General features: G+C 42.7%; 1 protein-coding gene across 1 annotated transcript; it reads left to right on the forward strand.

Moving 5' to 3' along the window:
• Positions 1 to 353: 353 nt before the first annotated feature.
• LOC137414709 (uncharacterized) lies at positions 354 to 16,287 on the forward strand. The gene is made up of 7 exons (XM_078771044.1): positions 354 to 559; positions 8,776 to 8,846; positions 9,018 to 9,487; positions 10,947 to 11,069; positions 11,207 to 11,285; positions 12,793 to 12,928; positions 15,865 to 16,287. Exons 3-6 carry the CDS (start codon positions 9,203 to 9,205, stop codon positions 12,801 to 12,803), a joined length of 498 nt encoding a protein of 165 aa, XP_078627170.1. The 5' UTR covers positions 354 to 559; positions 8,776 to 8,846; positions 9,018 to 9,202; the 3' UTR covers positions 12,804 to 12,928; positions 15,865 to 16,287.
• Positions 16,288 to 16,839: the final 552 nt, after the last annotated feature.

The raw sequence follows: 16,839 nt of genomic DNA on the forward strand, positions 1-16,839 counted from the left end.
GCCGCAAAATGAACGGGACCTAAGCTTATTATTTCTTTCACACAAGGCAGGTATCACTAATGGAAATGACCTTGTCCTACACACATACTATGACATAACTAATGTTCTCAGGTGGCCTACGTGTGGCATGTGGACTAACTATGGGGGCAAACCTTTAACCTTTAATGATCATATATGTACATTCTCAGAACCGCAACAATACTATACCAAGAGTATCATGGGGTTGGACAATAGGTATTTATTTATGGACACTTTTTGAAAAACCTTTCCGGAATAACATTTCTGGATGTAGCTTTGTCAAGTGTTCTTTCTTTCGGAGAGGAATAAAGGCGATGAGATGGGTCGGCAGCCTGGACATTTGCAGGGAAACTGAGAGCAGCTACATGTGATGTGTTGTGGAACATGAATGTGCAGACAAAGTGAAGTGAGTCCCGTGTCGGGATGACCCATTTCAACATCGTTTTCATTTGTTGCTGCTGCTGTCCCCGTGCAGTGCAAATGCTCCATTTCCAAGTTTTGAATGATTGCGCAGCCATGACGATGGAGTACGTTCAAGGCGGTAAGGCTTCTTCAATTCGCCTTCTGTTATATGGTGATGTTTGTGTCCATTTATATTTAACACTTGGATATCCTAATCGATTTCGAATCGGTAATAATTACCCTGCGCATGCAAAGTTCAAAGCGGGGTTAAGCAATTGTCTCAGGTCCGTCCGCCTGTCTGTCCTATCAGTTTATGATTGAGGAAGAACTTGTTTAAAATTAATGTTACATTTTGAACACAAATCAGAACATGAATTATGAATAGGAAGACAAGTCTGCCGTTTTACAGAACCTTGGCTCAGGGTTTGTCCCTATCGCGCATGCGCAGAGAGGAGCGGGATGATATTTATACTCCGTCTGCCCAGCAGTCAAACAAAATGGGAAATCATTCCAAACAGGAAACGTACTGTTTTAAAGGGCATTATAAAGGACAAACAACAGGCACGAATAACTAATGTAACGGGTTAGATGGGTGGTATAATTAACGCTGGAGAAAATGGCGGTAAAACCGGAATTACATGATTGATTCACCTTTAAATATATAATATTCGTTTATTATTGGTTAATTATTGGTCAATCATAATAATATTGGTTAATTATATTGGTTAATATTAGTTGATTAAAAATTAATTAATAATGTTGACTTAATTAAAAATTGAAAGAGTTTATTTTTAAAATGATTATTATTGAAAATTTAGTGCACATTTAATTGAAAAAATTGTTTTAACAACAAATTGAAACAAATTATTTAAAAATTTCTTTTTCAATTATTTTTTTGTAATTAAAAACGAAAAAAAAGGTTTAGTGCAGGTTTAATTAAAAACAAAAATAAAAAAACAACTAATTAATCAAAAAATTCATAATATTGGTGAATTATTGGTCAATCATTGTGATCACTCATCAAACAGAATCGGAAATCAAAACAACAACAACAACAACAACATGCATTTTAAAGGCCCTTTTCCCTGCTAGAGCGGGGGTTAGCCTTGCGGTCCCCATGACAATCTTCTCCATCTTGCCCTATTTTCTGCATCTCTCCTTGTTAACCCCCTTGCCCGCATTTCTTCTTCCACCATCTTTAGCCAAGTCTTTCTCGGTCTTCCCCGTCCTCTACTTCCTTCTACATTCATTTCCATCACTCTTCTCAACCAGTCACTTTCATCCTTCCTCAACACATGACCAAACCATCTCAACCTGTTCCTCTTCACAGCATCAATCCCCATCATTTTTCGCAATTCATCATTTGTCTTCCTCTCTCTCAACGATACTCCGCACATCCATCGAACCATTCGCATTTCCACCCTTTCCAACCTTCGTTGCTGCTCTACGTTCATTACCCATGTCTCGCTCCCATAAATCATAACACTTCTCACACATGCAGCATACACCTTTCCCTTCAGCTTCAACGACACTCCCCTCCTCATCAGCACGCCACTCAGTTCCCGAAACGTCTTCCATGCGCATCTCACTCTAGCAAACGTTGCTGAGTCTGATCCACCTTCTCCATTCAGCATGTCTCCGAGGTAGCAAAATGTTTTCACACCTTCCAGCTTCACGCCGTCTCCAAGATCCAACTGAACATTTCCTCCATGTGCAGCTCCCTCTGTGCACACCTTACATTTGAATGTAGCTGCCACACTGGTTAATGACCCTGTCAGACCATTACATTTTTGATGAACCCACTCAGCGCACATTGTACATTGAATGGAGTTCACTCCGACACCCTTCCTGCACACAGCACAGGGCCACTTCCCAGTTCTTTCCACCTCACCATATGCTTTACCACTTGCCATCACCTTCGTCTTTCCGATATTCACCTTCAGACATTTTGTCTCCATACATTCCTTCCACTTGTTCATCTTTTCCTTCAGTCCATCCATACTTTCCGCAATCAACACCAGATCATCTGCATATAACAACTCCCACGGTAAACCCTCCTTTACGTTCTGAGCCAGCACCTCCATCACAGCTACAAATAGTAGTGGACTTAGTACCGACCCCTGATGCACTCCCACCTTCACCTCAAACTCACCACTGTTCCCGTCCTTCGTCCTTACAGCTGTGCGTGCTCTTTTGTACATTGCCATCACTACTCTGATCAACCATTCCTCCACTCCTAACTTCCTCATTGCCCATGTCAATACTTTACGTGGAACCCTATTGAATGCTTTCACCAGATCAACAAACCCAAGAAACAACTTCTTCCTCTTCTCCATGTACTTCTCCTGCAACTGCCTCACAATAAAAAGTGCTTCTGTCATTCCTCTTCCTGGCATAAATCCAAACTGGATTTCGTCGATCTTCACTTTCTTCCTTATCCTACTCTCCAACACCCTTTCCAATACCTTCATTCCATGCTCCAATAACTTTATTGCTTGGTACGAGCCACACTCTAGAGCAGGGGCGGGCAACCTTTTCAGAGTGAGGGCCAGATGAGACTTTTGGAAGGAGATCGCGGGCCGGAGTGAAAAACGAAATCTCAGAATTACTATATTTTGTTTACATGAATAGATTGTACAAAAATTGCATTGAACACTCTACAAATCAATGAGACTGCTGGTGCTGTTTGCCATGAAGAAGTATTTCCATGTCTGGCTCGATGGTTGAGGTAGACAACAGAAGAATGTCATTGAGGTGGCGGTCCGAGAGTTGGGAGCGAAGGTGAGACTTCGTGTACTTCATTTTCGAGAAGAGCTGTTCACAGCAGTAGGTGCTGCCGAACATGGCCACAATGCGTTGGACATGGGCAATGTATTTTTGAAAATTGTTAGAAGGGAGAACGGTGTCGCGGAAGAAGGACAATGGAGAAGAGGTGCGGAACTTCGCCTTCATTTCATCGTTGCACTGCAGCTCCACCAACTCCATCTGTAAGGAGGCAGGGGCGTCTTCCACGGGGAAGTCAAAGGGAGCAGTGAAAAGCTTGAAGTCCGCAGCCAGCACCCTGACTCCTGCAAAACGGGAAGCAAATTCCTCACGTAGAGAGTTGACGACACTAACGCAAGTGCCCAGGTCCACATCGTCAGGGGCACATGCAGCAAGGCGAGGAAAATGCACAAACTGACCAGAAGCCAATTGAGCCTCCCACAAGCGCAGTTTAACCTCGAAGGCAGTGATGTGCGCGTACATGTCTGTCACGAGAATGTCTTTGCCTTGCAGCTTTATGTTGAGGGTGTTCAGGTGCGCCGTGATGTCCGTGAGCAGGGCCAGGCGAGCTAGCCACCGCGGATCAGAGAATTGATCAGCGTGGGGAAGGTTCTTCTGACGTAGAAAGGTGGCAATCTCCTGCTGTAGGTCGCACACCCGAGACAGCATGGCCCCACGACTCAGCCAGCGTACCTCACAGAAGTAGAGCAGGTCGTTGTAGTGCACGTTCACCTCGTCCATCAGTGCCTGGAACTGACGATGGTTAAGGCTGCGGGAGAGGATGGAGTTGACGACCTTCACCACGACAGACATGACACCAACGAGGTTGGCAGACTTAGCGCACAGGGACTCTTGGTGGATGATGCAGTGCATCTTGTTAATGGGCTGAGTGTATCCGGCGGCTGCACAGTGACGCACTAGCAGCGAAGCGGCGCCCTTCTTCTCACCAACCATCGCCGGGGCACCGTCGGTCGTCACACACACAAGACGGGAGAGGTCCAGGGAGTGCTGATCAACACACAGAAGCACGGCGTCGCAGATGTCTTTCCCAGTGGTGGTGTCGCGCAGCGGGACAAGCTGGAGGAATTCCTCACACACTTGAAAGTCAGCGGTGACGCCATGGATGAAAACGGACAGCTGGGCCGTGTCCTTTGTGTCGGTGCTCTCATCCAGAGCGAGGGAAAAGGCGACGAAATTTGAGCTGCGTGTTTTGAGTGAGTCGTGCACGTTTTCCGACATATCCTCGATGCGGCGACGAACGGTGCGGGACGAAAGGCTCACGTTCTCAAAGGCGGAACGCTGCTCTGGACAGACGGAGTCCACTACAGCGAGGAGGCATTCCTTGATGAAGTCCCCATCCGCGAATGGCTTCATTCGGCGAGCAAGGATGCGGGAGACTTCATAACTGGCGCGCGTCACCTTTTCGGCCTCAGTATTCTGCTTGCGGAAGAGTGAAGTTTGTTTCTCCAAGTTGCCTGATAGTCTAACCATGGCGTCCTTCCTTTCGGTGGCAGACACCGACGCGAAGTTTGACGAGCGGTGCTCTGTCTCCCAGTGGCGGCGCACGTTGTACTCTTTTAGGACAGCCAAAGTCTTCAAGCATATGAGGCACTGGGCCTGTCCAAAGCGCTCGATGAAGAAGTACTTCTCCCACTCAGGGTTGAAGATCCGACGCTCGAGGTCCACTTTCCTCTTCTTAACACGCTGGGTCGCAGACATGATGAGCTGAAAAGGAAGAAAATTAGGTATATCAGCAATGAATAAATGATGTAACAGCAAGCAATCTGGGGCACAAAAAATCTCGGAAGACGAATTGTACAGATGAATGTATTTATTTTGCGCGCACGTGGCCAACGCTGAATATGACACAGTTTCACCGTAAAACTGAAATACAGGAAATGAATCAGTCTGCATACTTTTTTTTTTAAAGAGTTCGTTTTCCTTTTAAACAAAAGTTCGTCAATTTCGTTTTCCTTTTAAACAAAAGTTCGTCAATTTCTTTTTTCTTTTACAAACAGAAAGTTCGTTATATTTTTTTTTTCTTTACAAATAGAAAGCTCGTTATATTTTTATTTTTACAAATAAAAAGGGAGAATAAAATTATTTAAACGCAGCAAATGAAAGATAATAACATGTTCTAACAAACAAAACAAAGCAAATTGAAAGAAAGTGAAAATTGAAATAGGTTTAGAGAACTCTGCGTCGCTTACCTCTTTGTTGCAAGTTATTTGTCCCAGACACCAACGTTTGTCGCAAGCTGACTGAATCGGAAGGACGTCCGTATCACATGCCGGCTGATTTGAAAAGACCGCCTATCAGCAAGCAGGCGGTGTCTAGGCAAGACAGTTCCCCGTGCGCATGTCTTCCGGAAGAGGATGGTGCTGAAGACAAAATGTCCCTTTCTTGAATTCAGACCGGCTAAATATAAACTCTTACATTTACAAATGATATGAGTTTTACTGGGAGGTCCGCGGGCCGGATTGCAATAATAAAGCCTAGCAGGGTGGCGGGCCGGACGCTAAGCCTTCGCGGGCCGGATGTGGCCCGCGGGCCGGGGGTTGCCCGCCCCTGCTCTAGAGGGTCACCTTTCCCCTTGTATAGAGGGACGAGGGTACTCAGTTCCCAATCCACTGGAATGCGGCCTTGTTTCACCGCCAGATTACGGATCTCTGTCATTCTCTTCACACCCCAACTTCCTGCTGCCTTCAACATATCTCCCACAACTCCCGTCGGCCCTCCAGCTTTTCTACTCTTCATTGCTTTTATTGCTTCCTCAACTTCCTTCTCAGTTATCTTCTCTGCCGGTCCTAAAACTGGGTTACTCTCTATGCTGCCATCCCATTCATTCTCTGTATTCAACAGCATTTTCATATATCTTTTCCATCTTCCTTTAATTCCATCTGGGTCCACAACGATTTGTCCCACTTCATCCTTCAAGCAACTCACCCCCATCACATCACACCTCTCTTTCGCGATCTGCTTTGCAATCCTGAATACTGCTCTCTGACCCACTTCCGAATCCAAGCGTTCTCCGAACATTTTCCTACATGCCTCCTGCGCCTTTGCTACCTCTTTCTTTGCAGCCTTCTTGGCTGCCTTATAACTTTCATGCTCTGCTGTTTCTGCTCCCGCACCCTTCGCCTTCTGCCACTCCTTGAACTTCTTCCTCTTCTCGTCAATCCTCTTTCCAACTTCATCATCCCAGCACCATGTTTCCGAGTGCCTCGGTGGTCCTTTTGTCCATCCACATACCTCACCAACGGCTCCCAACAGACTAGCTTTCATTGACATCCAACCACTTTCAAGCTCAACCACATCATCCTCTACCCTACTCGGCCTCTCTTTTAATGCCTCCCTTACTGTCACCTCTTTCAACCTCCACACCTTCATTCTCGGTTGGTACTTCACCCGCCGAGCTCTCCTCGCACCTTTCACCCTTATGTCGCAGACAACCAAGTGGTGCTGTGAAACAGCCTCCTCCCCCGGGATCACCTTTGTGTCCCTAGGTGCCCCCTATCTCGCCTACTCACCATCAGGTAGTCAACGGTTGTCGTCGACCCACCTGACGTGTATGTAACAAGGTTATTATCCTCTTTCTGGAACTGAGTATTACAAATCAACAAATCAGCTCCATCAGCAAACTCCAAAATCCTTTCACCTTCTCCATTTCTCACACCATATCCGTAACCCCCATGAACTCCCTCAAAACCATCCATACTCCTTCCCACATGTCCATTTAGGTCTCCTCCTACCACAACAACTTCCTCATCTTTCACGTTTTCCATCAGCCTCTCTATCGCACACCAGAACTTGTCCTTCTCTTCATCGCTCCGACCAACCTGCGGAGCATATCCCGAGATGACGTTCACCAAGAGCTTTCCAATCATCATTTTCACCATCATCAACCTATCACTCACTCTAGTCACACTCACCACACTGTCTACAAACTCCTCAGAAAACAGAACACCAACACCATTCACGCCCTCCAGGCACCCTTGCCACACAAACTTGTATTTCTGTCCCTGCCTGCCCTTCACCATTCTCACACCACTTCCCTTCCATCTCGTCTCTTGCACACAACACATGTCCACTCTTCTTCTGACCTAGTCAACCTAGTCAATCGGAAATCAAAGAAAATCGGAAACTGTTTTCAGGAAACATACTGTTTTTACACAAAATCGAATCACCTTGTTTGAAGACTCCATCTGCCTGGCAGTCAAACAAAATGGGAAATCATTCCAAACAGGAAACGTACTGATTTTAAGGGCATTATAAAGGACAAACAACAGGCACGAATAACTAATGTAACGGGTTAGATGGGTGGTTTTATTGACGCTGGAGAAAATGGCGGTAAAACCGGAGTTACTTGATTTTTACACCTTTAAACCTCTTTAAGCCTTTACTTATATTGAATTATATACTTGAACACTGGAGAACACAAATTGCCTTAAAGGTAGTTAAAGGTAAAAAAACAAACGAAAAAGATTTTATTTTGTATAAAGTGACTTGGTAGTGTGCACGTACACATTATAGGGTTATCGGCAATATTTTCCAACTTGCGTACCAATCGACTTACAAACGGACTGCAGCAACGTAACCCGTTATGTCGGAGACTCCCTGTATATTGTTTCTGGCCCTATCACTCAATGGTGAAGAAGAATCACTTAATGAAAAATCACTCATAGAGCGACACTTGGCAAAAGAGAACAAAGCAGAATGGCACCCAGTAGAGCATCCTTTTGACCTCTTATATCATTGGTGGTTGAATTCAGTTTGCTGACATGAAAATCCAATTCAAATTTCTAGTCAATCGGATGAAAATTGAGGCATTTAGAAATTTGAAAAAAGTTGTTGACCTTTCGCCTATTTTGACCTTTTGGCCCATGCTGATCTCAAAAATAGTTGTTGGTTGAATTCAGTTAACTGATATGCAAATCCCATTCAAATTTCAAGTGAATCAAATGTAAATTGAGGATTTTAGAAATTTGAAATTGTTGTTGACCTTTGACCTATGTTGACCTTTTGGCCGATGTTGATCTCATCAATAGTAGGTGGTTGAATTCAGTTCGCCGATATGTAAATCCTCTTCAAATTTCAAGTCAATTGGATGAAAATTGAGGATTTTAGAAATTCAAAACAAAGTGGTTGAGCTTTGGCCTATGTTGACCTTTTGGCCTCTGTTGATCTCATAAATTGTTGGTGGTTGAATTCAGTTCGCCGATATGTAAATCCTATTCAAAATTCAAGTGAATCGGATGAAAATTGAGGATTTTAGAAATTTGAAATGGTTGTTGATCTTTGGCCTATGTTGACCTTTTGACCCCAAAAATAGAATTTTGTCGGACCACGAACTCTACCATTTGGTAAAGTTTCGTGAATATCGGTTTAAAATTGTGACCTGTAGGCAAGTATAAGAGAGCGGACAGACAAACAAACACACACACAAACAAACACACACAAACAGGAGTGAGCAACATACTTGCAAAAAAATTTTTTTTTTTTGCCAAATAATAAATTCTAAATCAACCTGCAACTGCCATGTATTTGTTTATTTGTTTCTATGAAAAGACTAATGATGAGTTTTGTGTGCAGACACGCTGTTTGATTGCATGCGTCAAGGTGACCCACTTTCTGAAAAACACGCTTGGCCAATCATGCACCAGGTGAGCTGAATCGTATTAACATGTGTGATATTAATATTCATCACACATTGCATGTGTAATGTAATGTCCGGTTTGAAATGTTGTGTTGAACAAGAAACGAGATTATCGTGAACGAGTTTGATTTTTCATTTCAAAAGGCGCATCTCATCGTCTACTTTTGGTCTTTTCCAGATGGTTTCAGCACTTGCAGAACATCCATGATCAGAACATTGTGCATTCCGATATAAAGATAAGAACACACACACATGTTTTTTTCTGGTGTTCATTTAATAATTGTATTTTGATCAAATAACTCGCAGCTTTTTCTCAAACTTCTCATTCCAACACACACAGACGCTCACAAAACTGAAGTTCAAATGGTGAATGTCCAGCCATTCCTTTTAACAATTTGTCTTGTTCTCCAGCTCCAAAACATTCTTTACAGTTGGGACGGAACACTTAAAGTAGCCGACTTCGGCCTCGCGAGGTGTTCCGTACCGGGTCAGCGGCTCCGTGGATATGTGGGTACATTATCCTTCATGGCCCCGGAAATCCTCCGAGGAAGAGGCTACAGTGGTCCTCCCATTGATGTGTGGGCAAGCGGAATCATTCTGCATTCATTGTTCACCAAACGATATCCCTTTCGCAAGAGGGAATTAAGGGTGAGCTTTTGTAAATTTCCTCATCATTTTTATAATTGGCATCGTGAATGTTGTAACTTTAGAAATGTGTTTTTTATTGGTTCTGACCTCCCCTCTTCTCTCTTCCTTAAAGCTCCTCTCGCGCATCTCCCCTACTAACCTCCCCCTAGTTATCCTCACTCATCCAAACCCCTTTCTTCTGTTTATAAATTTATATTTTCTTCAGTTCGACATCCCACTCCCCTCCTCCCCCCAACTTTTCCTGTCCTCACGCTCCCTAGGATGCAAAAGATAAATTTTGTTCCATTTTCCAGAAACAGATATTGATTGGAAATGTAAATGGTAAATGGTGATCCACAAAACTCTCCACATGATGGTTCAAAATATATAGACGACACAGAAGCGACAACCACGCTGCCCCATCGCCCCACGCACTTCCCCGCATCCCGACTCTCACTGACCCATTTTCTTCCTCCTTTATGTTACGGGCGCGGGTCATATAAATCCGAATGCCCGGCGTGTCTGGCAAACGACCATGGATGCAATTCACAACACTCACCTCTGACCGGATCTTCGTGCCCAGGGTCGGTTTACCGTACCTGTGAGATGAATGAAGCAGATGGGGAACCACATATGGTTTACCCTTGTGGAACAACAGCACTTTTTATGTTCCTTCCCCCCATTTTGGATATCTGGCTCATCTTAGGCTCACCCTTCCTTTCCCTTTTCCCATCTCAACTTTTCTTAAATTCTCTTCTCATTCTATCCACGCTCCCATAACCTACCGGAAAACACTCATCACCATCACTTTCTATTAATTTCCTCAATTATATATTTTTTATTTCCCCAATTTGTTCTGAACTGTGAGTGAAGTTTTTGGTGAGCCAAGAGAAAATTTGATTTTTTGGCCTTTAAAAATCATCTTGGATATAATTACTCCCGCCAGGGAGTAATGCATTCGATCGTGTCCGTCCGTGTGTGTGTATGTGTGTTCGTATGTTCGTGTGTTCGTGAACAAGATATCTGGAAAAGTTCTGAACGGATTTGGATGAAAGTTGGTGGGATGATTGCCCTTGGGATAAGGAAGAATTGATTAGTTTTTGTTGAAGCTCAGGATATTTTTCCGGATCCAGGAATTTTTTTGGGAAATTTTCTTGGGAATTTTTGTTTTTGTTTAACTGCATTAAAACATTTATTCTTAATCTTAAATGGTGTTTTTCTCCTCTAATTCCGAGATATATTAAAATAAATTATCTGACAGTTGGGCCTACTTTCTTTTTCATTTATTGTTTTGGGCAGAGGCGATGTTAAACAAAACGTATTATTCCAACTTGACCCACGGCGGGAGTATGCGCTCTACTGAGTGGCGTTCCAGTTGGAATTTGAATTCCTTAAAAAAAAATTCTGTGCCTGAAGGCGAATGTGAACATTACGTGTGGATGTCAATCAATAATTTGGTAACTGTACAATCTCATTACAGAAAATCATGTCACCCTTTGACGGGCTGCCCCAATACCATCCTCCAGCATGGCTCAGCAAACCGTGCACTTCGCTCTTGTCATCAATGGTTTGTGAAGATGCAATGAAGAGGATCTCGCTGCAGGTGGGTTGAACAGCAAGGTCTGGGCCGCTGATCTTGTGTTGTTATTTCTGTCCAATTTGGGGGGTTGGGGCGGTTGAGTGGTTCTGTGGTGTTTTACTGTGATTCCTAAACTTTATTGTACAATGTTTTGTCTTCAGGAAATAATGAACCACACTTGGTTTGAACATTTCCCGGGAACACCCTGGAGAAACAGGAGTCAATGTGAACACATCGATGGTAAGTCATGCTCTCATTAAGCTTTTCGATGGATGCATAATTTGAAGTACTGGCGTGCACTCCCGCCCTCTGGGCCGGAGTAACCTTCTCAAACCAACTAGGGTGTGCAATTTTCTTGGAAAAAGAAAAAGGCACAGTCTTGGAAAAAGCACTTTGTAATTTTTGTCGTTTTTGAAAAACATTTTATTGATCATAACATGTCATGAGATAAAGGAACTGGATTTGTAATACCGGCTGCCACCACAGGTGGTGCTATTTCCATATCGAAGTTAATTTCGGTGACATCCACGTTTGCTCTCTTATCGTAAGAAGAGGTAAAACACAGTCACAATGGAGAAGTAATTGACAGAATTTGATGCATGTACGATTTGGTCGCAATTACATCTTATTCTTCTATATCTTCTATATTCTATTCTATATTATTATTTATTAATATTTGTATTATTTTATTATTTATTATTTTTTATTCATTATTATCATTATTTTTTATTTATTATTACATATATAAAAGAAAGTTTTTGTTTGTTTGTTTGTCTGCACGCGCTAATCTCCTGAACGGTGAAAGATAGGAGGAAACCTCTGAAACAAAAATTGTCGGAACAGGCCCCAGGAAGGTTATAGGCTAGGTGGCGAGGCCGGTGGAGGCTGCCTCGGCCAGGCTGGGCCCATTTCACAATAAATTTTCTTCTTCTTTCAAAATTCTCTTGAAGTACAATTTATGCACTTAATAGGAATAGCTGACTGATTGCAACACATCATTCGAAATTCTCTCTCGCGGGGCCCGACAGAAGAAAGAACAAGGAATCGTTGAGCACTAACTGATACTGGGCTCGCGTCAGACCTATGTACAGGAGATTCAATTCATTCAAAAAGAACCCGGGCAACGCCGGGTGCATTCAGCCAGTCCTTTATATGACCATCTTAAAGCATGACTTTCAATGGTGCATTTTCTGCAGACAACGTCATGGCTGTTCCTTCTCCATTGCAATTGTCATAAAGATATCGTTCGACCACATTTTATAAATATTTGGGATAATTGTCTTGCTTTAAGAGGAATCCCTTTGAAATGAATGTTCATGAGGCGACACACAACGAAACAAAAGAAGCATAGATGTTGGAGGAGGCCTTTCGACCACATCAATTTATTAAATCTTATAGTTTAACAACTTTTAAATTAACTTCCTTGTAAAGGCCCATAATGGCTATTATAAGAGAGCAACCTCAACGACAGAGGATATGGCTGTTCACACAGGCATCGATGGGTGGGGAATGGTCGGGACATATCTCCGCACGTTTTTGACGAGGGGGTTTATCCCCCCAATTTCCACTCAAATATAACATAAAATGCGTTGGTCTGTACAATCCGCATAGGCCTGGACATGGGATGTTCTGATAATGATGTAATAATGTGGGCAGAGGCATATCGGTCGACGTTGTGGCGTCAAATTGTGTCGAGTTTTTATTTTTGTTCTCATTTGACGTCCTCTTTGAACCCCTCCCTGGCAAGGTTGTTGCTGAAATGAAAACAGTGCGTGGAGGAGATGTTGACATGAAGATCAATGTTGAGCGCATTGACTCGAATAATGCTGCCAATTGTGATGGTGCACACTGCACATCCAGTCCCGTTCCCCATCCAGGAAGAGGTAAGCATCAAGTATGATGTTGGTTATCCCTGCACGGAGAGCAGGATCTCCCAAGAATCCTTTTTTTTTCTTCCCCCATAGATTAGCCAATGCAGTAAAGAATGGTATTTCCGCCAGCGAAGCGACGGGTCTGATGTTCTAGAAAGAATAATATTAAGTAGAACTGCCGCTTAAAACTGCGGGCAGTGTTGAACAGTTTACTCGCACCCACTTTTGATACAACCCCACTTTCATTGGACATGCTTTGACACAACCCCCTTGGATACAACCCCGAAACACACACACACACACACACACACACACACACACACACACACACACACACACACACACACACACACACACACTCCCTACCCCCACCCACACACACACACACAAACAACCCCCCCCCCCCCCACACGCACACACATATCCACACAAACGCTTATCCTCCCCCCAATACACACACACACACACACACACACACACACACACATCCCCCCTCCACACATACACCCCTCCACACACACACATCCCCCCTCCACACACCCACCCCCCCCCCCCTCCACACACACACCCCAACCTCCTCCCCCCCACCCACACACATCCACACACACACACACTCCCAGACCCCCACCCCCCACATACACACACACACACACACACACACACACACACACACACACCCCCACACTTTACAACAACCCCGCTTTCACATTATTGCATCCGGCTGTAAAACATTGCTTCAAAAAAGGGGACCACGGTGCCCAAAAAAAGGCCAACCCCTGCTCTGTGGGGAAAAATGGCCTCCAAAGATAAAGATAGTTCCGCTTTCACATTATTATTATTATTTTTCTCCATCAATTTATCACGAGATGATTCCAAATGATTTTTTGGAGTATATTAGAGGTAGTATCAAATTTGATACTATGATATTATAGTAGTATCAAAGTATCAAATTCCAAAAGTATATTATAGTAGACTGATATGCTGAACACATCTGTGAAGTTTCCCCTCGACTGGATCAAAAATGAGGGAGGAGCTAAGTTTTAAAGGTTCATGCTTAAAAACGTCATAACTCTGAAACCATGTGACACATGACGTCATGCTCGCTGACTTTTTTGTTCGTCATGGGTACACGATTCTGCCTGCAAAGTTTGGCGGATGTTTATATGTTCCTCGATCTGTTCAGCCATTGCAGAGAAAAAGGGGTTTTCGTGTTTTCATGAAAACCAATATGGCGGCCGAACCACGTGACCTGTGACGTCATAATTACCATTAAAATATTCTACAGACCGAGTCCCTCCAATGGTGAAATTTGATCTCAATCGGTCCAATTATTGTAGAGAAAATGGTTTTTAAAGGAAATTAAAACTTAAAATGGCAACAGCACTGAGTGACGTGGCCTGGTGGGACAAAATGGTGCGTTTCTTTTTCTTTCAAAAATAAACACTTATAGCTTCGAGACCTTACAACCAATCATATTGAAATTTTACACACTTGTTCCGCTTGATGAGAGCTACATTGCATTAAAAATTCAAGTCGATCAATGCAGTGGTTCAAGAGTTAGAGGCTTTTTAGGATTTCCCCTCAATTATTTATTGCGGCCAAACCATGTGACTGATAAAAACGTCTCAAGTATGATTGAAACTTCTCCCCATGGTGAACATTTGTGTAAAGCTTCCACTTGATATATTCACAAATTATGGAGAAGATAGCATTTTTAGGTTATGCTTAAAAACGTCATAACTCCGAAACCATGTGATGCATGACGTCATGCTCACTGACTTTTTTGTTCATCATGGGTATGGGATTATTCATGCCAGGTTTGAGCTCAATCTGTTCAGCCGTTGCGGAGAAAAAGGGGTTTTCGTGTTTTTCACGAAAAACAATATGGCGGTCAAACCATGTGACGTATGACTTCGAAAATTTTTGCATTCTGAGTTTTTTTTAACTACGGATCTGGGAAAAAAATATCATTGTCGTGGGAGCAAATATGTGTGACGAATTCTAACCTCTTAACGTTAGCATTTTTAATATACGAAATACACATGTTTTTTGGTGCCATTGCAGACTTCTTTAGAATGAGCCATTATTCAAATTTTTCCATTGAGCCGTTTAGGAGATATAGAGGGGCAAAGTTGAAGGTGTTTTACAAGATGGCGCCCATACTATGTGACCTATGACGTCATAATTAGCATGAAAAAATTATAGGAGCCGAGCCGATCATTTGATGAAAAATTCCTGTCAATCCGACCAGCGGTTGCTGAGAAACTTAATTTTAAAGTTGTCGTTGGTGCAAAATAGGGTGGAAGAATAATAATAAGAAAAACTATGGGAATAACAATCGGTTACCTCCATTTCATGGAGAGTAAACCTAATAACTCAGGAAAATAAACTTTATTTTATGTTGTTAATACAGGAAAATAATACTTTCTTTTGAATCCAAACAGCACAAACAATGCACAAACATGTTAATTAATGGTACAGTTTGGACAATTTTATAGTTGAAGTTCATAACCATATTTTCCCCCATTACCCCCTAAGTTTGCGGTTCTCGGGGATTTTCACCACCTCGTGAACGACAAGGCATTCCTGTATAGACTTTAACACTGAGTGGGGTATCGTGTTCTATGTACTCTCCTGTTTCTAAGGTAGTTGTGCTCCATAGTAATTTAGCTGATGTTTTCTTACCTTGAAAGTTTTGTTTTTATAACTACCCCTCTCGATCTACAGGTTTCAACTGTGCTCCACTTCCTTCTCTGATACAAGTGTAGAAGAAGAAAATTAATTTGTGTACGTAATTTGTGTAAATCAAGAAGATTTACCTGAGCCCCGACTTTGCCATTGAAAATATGTAAACTTTATATATATATACATATATATATAAAATATTCAAAACAATGATGTATAACCCTCACTGATTCGAACTTTCTCCGACCCTGTTTTTCTCTTAGAGATTGAGAAGCAACCGATGTCCTCAGTCACGTGAAGGCATATTATCTATTAGAAGCAGAAGGCTTTGTTTATTTTGTAAGATGTTAGAAATCTGTTTTCTCCATGACTTGACATTTTATGGCTGGGAGAGTTGCATATGAAGAAAGAAAAGAGCTGACCCAAGGAGTGAAGACACGCAATGCTTGTTATCTTTTTGAACCTTACCTGACCCCGCTCTTTGATCTCTGACCATAAAAAGCCATGCCACGGCACCCTCGGAGAGTTCTTGGTTCACTTGTGATGTATTGTAGTGTGTTGAATGCGGCGTAGTGATTTCGTTTTATTCGTGTATGTGTAACTCAAATGGAAGTGTAATCTGTAAATACCTTTGGTGAAAGTGAATCAAGTATTACTATGTGTCATTAAATCATTAATTGTCTTCTGAGACAAAATGTGGACATTTACTTCTCTTGAGTCTTGTCAAATCAATTCAAAGGCTAATAGGCTATTAAAAAATTCCACAACACAAGAAAATGGCATCTTCTTCGATGACTGGAGTTTGTGCAGATGAACTTCAATGCATTGTGTGCCTTGAACTGTACAAGGAACCTATTACTCTGCCATGTGGCCACTCATTTTGTAAAGTCTGCATCAAGCAACACTGGGAAAGCAGGGAAGAGGCCACAGTCTGTGATTGTCCGAACTGCCGTGAGGTATTTCCGATAAAACCAAAATGTCAAAAGAATGTGGCCCTTGCCAAATTGGTAGAGCAGATGAAGTTGGTGCCAGGAGTAAACGTGGGGAAGCGAAGATGCACCGATCATGGCAAGCCAATACAACACTATTGCAAGGATGATGAAAGCTTGATGTGTGACATTACTCATTAGTCTACTTGCCAAGCCTATAGAGCCCTCTTGTGAACCCGGAAATGTTGAGTACCCCAACGTTTTAAGTTAGAAATGTACAGTATGGGTCCCCAGCACTTAGAAACTGCC

The sequence above is a fragment of the Myxine glutinosa genome, chromosome 1 (assembly GCF_964187855.1).
Source record: "Myxine glutinosa chromosome 1, kmMyxGlut1.1, whole genome shotgun sequence".
Lineage (NCBI taxonomy): Eukaryota > Metazoa > Chordata > Myxini > Myxiniformes > Myxinidae > Myxine > Myxine glutinosa.

Coding starts and splice junctions, on each gene's coding strand:
- LOC137414709 (XM_078771044.1), top strand. CDS start 9,203: ATGGTGAATGTCCAGCCATTCCTTTTAACAATTTGTCTTGTTCTCCAG. Junction 9,488..10,946: donor TTCGCAAGAGGGAATTAAGG/GTGAGCTTTTGT, acceptor ATCTCATTACAG/AAAATCATGTCACCCTTTGA. Junction 11,070..11,206: donor TGAAGAGGATCTCGCTGCAG/GTGGGTTGAACA, acceptor TTTTGTCTTCAG/GAAATAATGAACCACACTTG.